Source organism: Arachis ipaensis, chromosome B8 (genome assembly GCF_059453495.1).
Source record: "Arachis ipaensis isolate K30076 ecotype BB chromosome B8, ASM5945349v1, whole genome shotgun sequence".
In the NCBI taxonomy this organism is placed as follows: domain Eukaryota; kingdom Viridiplantae; phylum Streptophyta; class Magnoliopsida; order Fabales; family Fabaceae; genus Arachis; species Arachis ipaensis.
In genome coordinates, this window is record NC_142443.1 from 117,866,528 (window position 1) to 117,875,437 (window position 8,910).

Below are 8,910 nucleotides of genomic sequence, written 5' to 3' on the forward strand. Positions count from 1 at the left end.
CATGAGAAATAAGAATATTACACAAATAATATAAAAATATTTATTATATAAATAAAAATATAATAAAAAATATAAATAAAAAATACAATAAAAAACATAAAAGTTGAAATATGAAAATGAGTACTAAAAATAATAAAAAATTAAAATATTCAATTTGCTAGTGATTGAAACAAATTTGAATGATTTTGATGAAAAAAAAATTGGAACGAAAAATTGTGAAGAAGTAGGAAGAACTACAAAGAAGTAATAGTTACTGGTATTATTTTTATAGAAGAAAATAAAGGGTAGAGTTAGTAAAAAAAAATAAATTTTTTACCTAATTTTGTAAGGGTAATAACAACCATGAACGTGAAACGCAGAAGCTACAAATCTTAGCTTCTCCTGAACGTGCGTTCACTGGCAGAATGCGTTCAGAAAAATAAAAATTGCCAAACATTAAAGTAAAACTTTTAAAAAGCTCAAACAGACTTCTTTTCTCTTCAACGTGTTTGCCAAACATATCCATATTCATTAGCCTAACATATACTGCATGTTGCCTCCATAAAAGTACCCCTAATTATGATAACACATGCTTTAATATAATCATAAAACGAAAAACAATACTAACTTTAAAGTCGGAAGTCCCTACAATGTGCCAAATCGCGTTAATACTGGGCCATATTCTTCAAATAATTCGAAAATATGATTAGAAAATGATAAAGTGAAAGAAAAGGCTAAAAAAAGAAAATATGATTAGAAAATGATAAAGTGAAAGAAAAGGCTAAAAAAAGAAATTTAAATGATTTGACTGAAGGCTATATATATATATATATGTATTTATTTTTCTTATGTTGTTTATAATGTGTCAGATATGTGTTATTTTATTTCATTTATACCGTAAATAAGATAAAAGATACGATATTTTTGATAAAATCGCTCCAAAATTTATATTTCGTTAATTAAAACACTTATTTTATTTATTTAGAAAAAAAAATCCATGATCCCGTTGTCATTCTGGAAAGAGAATTGGACCGAATTGGTCTTTTACTTTTAGAGAAAATGACAAATAGATCCCTAACCTTTTATCCTACGGATATTCCTGACTATTGAAAAATACTTAAGTTCCTGACCTTCACAAAACTTGGATGGATCAGTCCCTCCGTCCAAATGCCATCCAAATGCCTCCGTCAAGAACTGATCCATCCAAATTTTATGAAGGTCAAAGACTTAAAAATATTTTTCAATGATCAAAAATAAAAATATCCGCGAGACAAAAGGTTAGGAACTATTTGTCCCTTTCTCTTACTTTTATTTTCTTCACACCTGCACACCCTCAAAATCTCTTACACTAGAAGCTTCCACTTCGGAATTAGGGTTTATCGACGGGGTTTTGGGCCATTGAAACTTACCACAAAACCCAAACCCTCGTTCTGAACCTTTAACCATTTCCCGATTACAACCCGTGTAGAGCTTCCCAATGGTACGCTCCAATGGCGCCAGGCTCCTCCGCTTGGTTTCTCGTCGCCGTCTCTCGGCAAAAGAACCCGTATGCACACTTTCTCTTCTCCTCGATTCGGACGGAGTCAGATTGTTTTTCTTTGACGTTTTTCTGTGAACTGTGATTTATCAATTTTGTGTTTTTTTTTTTTTTGGATGAGTTCCAGATATATGGGACAGTGTTCCAAAGGAGTTATAGGACACTGAATTCAGGACTTTGCAATCCATCTAGAGTCATCGCAAGTTATCCTCCAAACGGTTCCTGTTAACGCAAAGTTTATTGTGATTTTGTTATTTGGTTGTGCAGTAAAGTTTATTGTCATTTCTGGTCCAATGACTGTTTCTCTTGGTTTGTTTAACGTTGAATTAAGGGTTCTGTTTCGTTTTTTTTTTGGGAAGCAATGTGAGATATTTTTTGTTTTTTCTGAGCTTTCGTTTCCTTTTCTAATTGCAGCTGCAGGTGGTTTTAATTTGAAGAACTGGTTGCCACTGGGAGCAGCAAATAAATATTGGGGAACATCTAGGACCATTCATGGCACGGGTACTAATTGTTAGATTATGATTGACTTTTTTTTAATTCTTAATGGAATAATTACAAGGGGAAAAAACTTGGAAATTACTTTTTCTAATTTTGCAAATTAATGGATTTTATTTTGCATTTGAATTTTCACTCTTCAGTGGTGTTATGCTCTAAAATGGAAGGAGCCTGAAGTATGCATTTTCTTCTTTCCCCATCACTTATTTACATTCCGTTTTCCCTCACTCCTTTACAGCTTCATTGGCAAGAGACTATTACGATATTCTTGGTGTCAGTAGGAATGCAAGTGCTTCTGAAGTAAAGAAAGCATACTATGGGGTAGGTTTTGCTTTACCAATGTGAATATAAATGTATCTAGATAGCAGAATATGAATTTTGTTTTTTAAACAAACATGTAGCCTATTTCCGAGCTAAAAGTTTCAGACGCGTATCCTGGTCAAGTGGGATCATGCCTTCTTTTTGGGTTTATGTTTGTCAATTTCATGTCTTCTCCATGTGTTAAGGAAACTGTTCATTGTCTATAGGCTCTAGATGCATTTGGGAGATATTTTATGCAAGGGAAAGGAAGGTGTTGAGAGGGTTAGGAATAGGTCCCAAGCCACTGGGAACAGTAATTTTGGTAACCCCAAGTCTGGGGGTCAAGAGGAGACTGGATGTTGTTAGCTATTCAATTTTACTCTTTAATCTTCATTGATACATAAAAATACATATAAAAGTTGGAAAATAAAACTATACCCTATTGAATTCTACTCATTTAAAAGCTGGGACAACCAATGATATATAACTCTATTCTTCCCCTTTCCCTTCTATTCAATTAATGACAACTCCAATCCTAAAATATACAGACAGGAGACAAGATAGAAGAAAAGTTGTCTTTGTTTTTGTTCCTACTGTCCCTAGTCTTTTGGTGGACAGAGAATTGGGAATATTTTGTCCCACACCTGAGACCTTTTGTTTATTTATATGTTTGTCTCCTTTTCCAAACAGATTTATGTTTCTTGGTGTTTTTGTGTTTTTATCCTAAGAGAGTTATCTAATGGGCCCTAAGTAGATACTTGAGCCATCTCCCTAGGGGCACCACTTGAAAATAATAGTGAAATTTGTTTGTCATGTTGCTCATGCATTTTGTTAAGTATGCACTCACTTATCTATTTTATAATATGCAATTATGCATATATGCTTTTCACTTTTTGATGTCTAAATTTTACAGTCTATTTATATTTATGATTTCTTTGTCAGAATATGCTCCGCCATGTACTCTTTTAATATCTGCTCATGTTCTATGGCAATACTATTGTCAGTTTGTGAATGATATTTTGGTTCCCTTCACCTTTCCTTTTCTCTTTACATCAATTCTTCAAGCATGTTCGATAAGCATGAATTATTTGTCTTGAAAAATTTCATCATTTTACCTTTATTTCTGCTGTGTCTTGAATTCTCCTCATGTTCTGCAGCTTGCAAAGAAGCTTCATCCGGACACAAACAAAGATGATCCTGAAGCTGAAAAGAAGTTTCAAGAAGTTTCAATGGCATATGAGGTTTACCTTTTTTTTTTTTTTAAATTTCTTGTTATCATCCTGACTACAGAGTTTTTGATCACATGACTAATGAAATGAGAACTAATTTCCTGACCTTTGCTTCCCTTCTTTTGGCAATTCGTTAGGTTTTGAAGGATGAAGAGAAGCGTCAACAGTATGATGAGGTATTACTTCTTTCCAGATATCTCTTTTGGCTCCTTTGAACTTTTTTTGAATCATATACCGTATTGGGAAAAACTGTAGGATATATTATTGATTTTTGTTGAGTAATAACAGTATTAGTATTACAAAGAAATACTGGGGTGTTCTGTGGTGCACAAGAAGCTCATGTATTGATGTATAGATATTTGACAAAACAGATGGTTGGGATGGTGGGGAAACAATTCACATGTCTCTTTTCAGAGTATTGTTATTGTCTCTTATTTATATGCTTTAAATCTCATTATGTAGGTTGGTCATGATGCTTATGTAAACCAACAAAGCACTGGTTTTGGAGATAGCAGTGGATTTAATCCGTTTGAGCAGATATTCCGTGATCATGTAATTCGTTATTAGTTTCTCCCCTCATTTTAACCAATCATTAAAGAAATATAAATATCTCTGAATTATTTATATACCCCATGTTTGATATCTAATTTGGTTTCGTTTAATTCTCTTGCAATTTTGTCAATGATGACTTGTGATCAGGATTTTGTCAAGAACTTTTTTCATCAGAATATTGGTGGAGAGGATGTCAAGGTTCTGTTTTTCTTCATATTTGGATGTCTTTATTATATGCTAAGGAATTTCTTGAGGAAATGCGTCCAAATGTGTTTTTTTTTTATTATTTTATTTTTTTCTTTTTATTCAGACTTTTGTGGAATTATCATTTATGGAAGCAGTCATGGGATGTACCAAAACTATTACATATCAAACAGATGTGCGTTGCCAAACTTGTGGTATGTGCATCAGCACACTAATTTTTATACAGGAATTTTTTCCCCCTTGTAACCACTTTATTCACCACCATAGTTTGTAAAGCTAGTGCACTTGTCACAGATTCTCTCAACATTTGCAGGTGGGAGTGGTGTTCCTCCTGGTACAAAACCTGAAACTTGTAAACGCTGTAAAGGGACAGGAATGGTATGTACCATTTTGAAATTTGAATGTAACCTTCTTCAATCATGTTATAAGTTTAAATAATTTCCTGTTAAACTGATTGTTTCGATATGCATGTCCAGACATATGTACAAGCTGGCATATTTAGGATGGAGAAAACATGTGGTACATGTAAGGGAATGGGCAAAATTGTAAAGGTATGATGTAAACAATGTGTTTAGATCAATTCTATTACTTTTAGTACATTGTAGTATCTAACGGTTCAGATATGATGTACTTAGCTGTGATTCATGTAACTTGCTTATAGTTGATCTTATTTTCTTATAGTTCCTCCTTAATTTTATCAATAAATCATGTGATGAATCACACTAAGTTTACCACATGCTGCATTAGTTGTTTTCTGGAAAAATTATTAAAATCTTGTTTTCATATTGGCATCAGAATTTCTGCAAGTCATGCAAAGGTGCAAAAGTAATTAAAGGAACAAAGTCCGTCAAATTGGATATTGCGCCTGGTAAGCATTATTGTTTGGAAGTTTTGGATTTAGTTAAGTAAATCCTGTTCCTTTGGCATACAAAGTTAGTAAGTTACAATGTCAAATGAAAAAGCTTCTCTCATTCTTGGGATTCTCCTCTTAATTGTTCTAGCCACTTGTATTATAGTCTCACTGTCTACTGAGGTTCATAATTTATAGTCAATTACCTATCAATGTATGTCACTCTACCTCTTATTCTATTTCTATCTAGACAATTTTTTGAAGTTTATCCTAATGCATGATTGTTAATATATATATTTATAGGAAGGATGAAAGATCACTCCATTACATATTACTTCATGCTGTTCAGCTTAAATTTTGGTGTGAAGAGATCAAATCAATTATATGAGATAATATTAAAATTAACATATACACAGAAAAGTAACTATTAATTTTTAGCATAGTAAAGTTTAAAAATTTAGAACATAGTTTGGAATAATCTGGATAAATGTGGATTTTATCATGCCTTTCTATTAAAATCAAGTCTGCCATAGATGCTGGTAAATGGACAGTCATGAGTAGATGCTATTCACGATGCAATGATGCATTTCATTCTTGTTGATTCATTTTCCTTAGTTCTTATATGAAAAGGTGAAGGTTCTACATATTTATACATTTGCAGGGATGGACAACAATGAAACTCTAAAAATATGTAGAAGTGGTGGTGTAGATCCTGATGGGGATCACCCTGGTGATCTTTATGTTACTCTCAAGGTAAAAGACTCATTCTCTTGAGGGGTTTTTTTGTGAGTTGGGAGTTTGGAGGGATGGGAAGGGAAATGGAGGGCTTGTGGTGTAAAATTTACAAGCCTTCCCTTTCCCTCTGTTCCCTTCCAAAACTCAACTCAGAACTTAAATGGCTTGAAGAACAGTGTTCTTTTCCTTTAATATCTCTTTATAAAGCCAATATTTTTTTCTCTCTTTTACTACTTGCAGGTCCGAGAAGATCCTGTCTTTCGTCGAGAAGGATCTGATATTCATGTAAATGCTGTTTTAAGTATTACTCAGGTAATGCGCCTTAAAATACAAATGCGGTGCCAATTTATGGTTGAGGTTTTGCATCAATTAACTTATGCGTGTATTTAAGTAGTGGTTTTAGTTTGTAGTAAATGGGGAGCAAATTGGTTGGTTCTTCAGTTTACAAAATTTTTGAATAAGATGCCCCTTTCTAATATGCTTTTCTTCTATTATTTTTTTTTCTCTTGGATGATTTTGTTTTTCTCCTCCGTAGACATGTTATATTTTAGGATCAGGTGTAATGGTTTGTTCACCTATCAGGTTGCAGGGAATATTTTTTCACCTAATTGTGATCCATTTTAGGAAATATCAATTAAGATTTCCATAATATGAATTTATTTATTTATTTATTATTATCATTATTATTTTGTGAGAGGAATTAATTAAATTTGTAACTATCAGGGAGCATTCATTGACTGACATATTTTGTGATTTTAGTATGTGAAATATGGTTTGCTTCCTTTACAAAAGTGATCAATTGGTTCTGTGTTAGATTATTTTCTCCCAACACTATTACAGCAAAGAATAACATTTGTGTTCTTGAAGAAGTGCATAATAAACTGTTGTGCTTCAAATTTCATCTGTATTCTTCCACTGAATGCGAGACTTGAGTTCCTGATGCTCAACCATAAGTGTGTTGCCCTTGTATATGTTTGGAGGTTTTAGAGATAAGGGAATAGAAACAAAGGGATGGGAAAAGGTCAGCTTCCCTGTGTTTGAATTTTGATAAGGAAATAATGTGAAATTTTTAGAGTTAAGTATCAAGATCTATATAACCTTTATAGAAAGTTTAATTTTTTGGATTGAAATAGGAAATGGCTAGACTTTAGAATTATTTTTCCATAGGCAATCTCCAATTTTCTGGGAACAAGGTGCCTGAACAAAGATAAAAGGGGAATGATCCTTGCCACAGTCCGATTTCTTCAATATTTTTATAAACTCACCATTCCCCATGTAAAGGATAGTTTCCCTTCCCTTGCCTGCCAATCTGAGGTTTGCATTTGTGCACCCTTTTTCTTCCCCTTCTTTCTTCTGCAGAAAATAGGCAAGGAATGCTTATTCTATGACGGCCTGCTAAGCCGCATAATCTAGAAAGTCCATTGTGTGACAAATTCATACATAATTGACAAACGTTGTCTGTTTGATCAACTTGAAAACTTGTTGATTTTCAATACAAACAAGTTATACGTAAAATCATTTTTATATTGTTCCTTTGCTAGTTTCAGTATTAAATATAGCTGCTACTAAATCTGAGCTTGGTCTTATGCTTCAAGATTTTATTTGATAGCGGGAAGGACCCTGTTTTGGGGAAGAGAAATGACCCAAAAGAAATGTAGATATGTGATTGTTTCTTTGATATTTATAGAAATCATGAAATGGCTATTAACAAAAAAATTCAGAAGAAATAATCTCAATTCTTTGGTTTAAATTAAAGTCATTCAGAAATTCCTGGTTTTGTCTTTTAGGCTATTGACCTGTAATAGGATTTGGGGACTTGGGATTCTGTCAATCATGAATGTGTCTGATTTTGGTAAATGTTATGATATTCGTATGGTTTGTCTTGGTGTTTGTGGCTGATCTTGGGTCTTCTGTTGTTGATTTGTCTTGCCATATTTTGGATCTCAAATATACTTGTAGTTCGCTTCTGTCATTGCATTTTGTACTATTACACTCATGATTTAACACTAACAAAAAATACTTTTTTCAGGCAATTTTGGGTGGAACCATCCATGTTCCAACACTCACTGGAGATGTTGTTCTTAAGGTTTGTGTTGCCATTATAATTTCATCTCTTATATCATTTTTGTTTTGCTAACTGAAGCTTGAATGACTGGCCATGCTTTGCAGGTTCGTCCTGGTACCCAACCTGGTCAAAAGGTGGTTCTAAAAAAGAAAGGTAAGCAATTGGATATCATTTATGCAAATTGAGACATATTAAGGAAGTGTTGGTTGAAGATGTTGAAATTCCATAACTGTTTCTTAGATATTAAAATTCATGGTCTCTTCATTATTTTTATTATTTATTAACCCGTTTTGTTCGCTTCAGGGATCAAGTCCCGGAATTCTTATACATTTGGGGATCAATATGTTCATTTTAACGTCGGCATCCCAGCGTGAGTGTTATATTTGATGTTGCTCGGTGTAGTTTATAAACTGTTAAATCTTCTTCCGAAGAACGAAAGCCTCCTAGGCCCAGGTGATACAAGTTTATTTTACTGTAAATACCTTCCTTATGATTGCAGAAACCTGACAGAGAGACAACGGGAATTGATTGAGGAATTTGCCAAGGAAGAGCAAGGGGAATTCGATAACAAAGAGAGAGCTGCTTCTGCTTCTGGATGAAACTTCTGCAGAGTTAAAATTAGTCATTTATTAACAAATCATGCTCAACTAGGCGGGGAAGCAACCTGCCGTTTAAGTTTTGTAGGAGAATTAAGGATTGGTATTTTTTGATCCCATCCACTTTTGATTGTATGTAGTAATATAATATTATATCATTTTTTTCCATAACAAGTGATGTTCACAATTTCAATTGAATTATAATACAAGCTCTTGAAGCACATGTAGACCATAGTAATCTAGTCTGTAAATAAAACCCTATAAGAATGGGTGCAAGTCAAGAAAACTTTACTCATCTTTGAATCCGGGGCTATACGCCAACGAGATAGTTCTTCAATTGGAATAAAAATATTACCACTTTTACGTTT

At 33.3% G+C, this 8,910-nt stretch overlaps 1 protein-coding gene across 3 annotated transcripts; it reads left to right on the forward strand.

The window, feature by feature from the left end:
- Window positions 1-1,251: 1,251 nt before the first annotated feature.
- On the forward strand, window positions 1,252-8,910 carry LOC107613601 (chaperone protein dnaJ GFA2, mitochondrial). Of its 3 annotated transcripts, none has more exons than XM_016315678.3 (18): window positions 1,252-1,525; window positions 1,644-1,734; window positions 1,931-2,017; window positions 2,250-2,332; window positions 3,469-3,552; window positions 3,678-3,716; window positions 4,003-4,092; window positions 4,240-4,290; window positions 4,403-4,490; window positions 4,610-4,674; window positions 4,773-4,847; window positions 5,092-5,164; window positions 5,808-5,899; window positions 6,122-6,193; window positions 7,911-7,967; window positions 8,051-8,099; window positions 8,250-8,316; window positions 8,446-8,910. In XM_016315678.3, exons 1-18 carry the CDS (start codon window positions 1,457-1,459, stop codon window positions 8,543-8,545), a joined length of 1,332 nt encoding a protein of 443 aa, XP_016171164.1. In that variant the 5' UTR covers window positions 1,252-1,456; the 3' UTR covers window positions 8,546-8,910. The 3 variants fall into 3 exon arrangements, with proteins under 3 accessions (XP_016171164.1, XP_088352376.1, XP_088352375.1); XM_088496250.1 differs by having other exon boundaries at window positions 1,299-1,525; window positions 1,644-1,825; XM_088496249.1 differs by having other exon boundaries at window positions 1,299-1,525; window positions 1,644-1,719.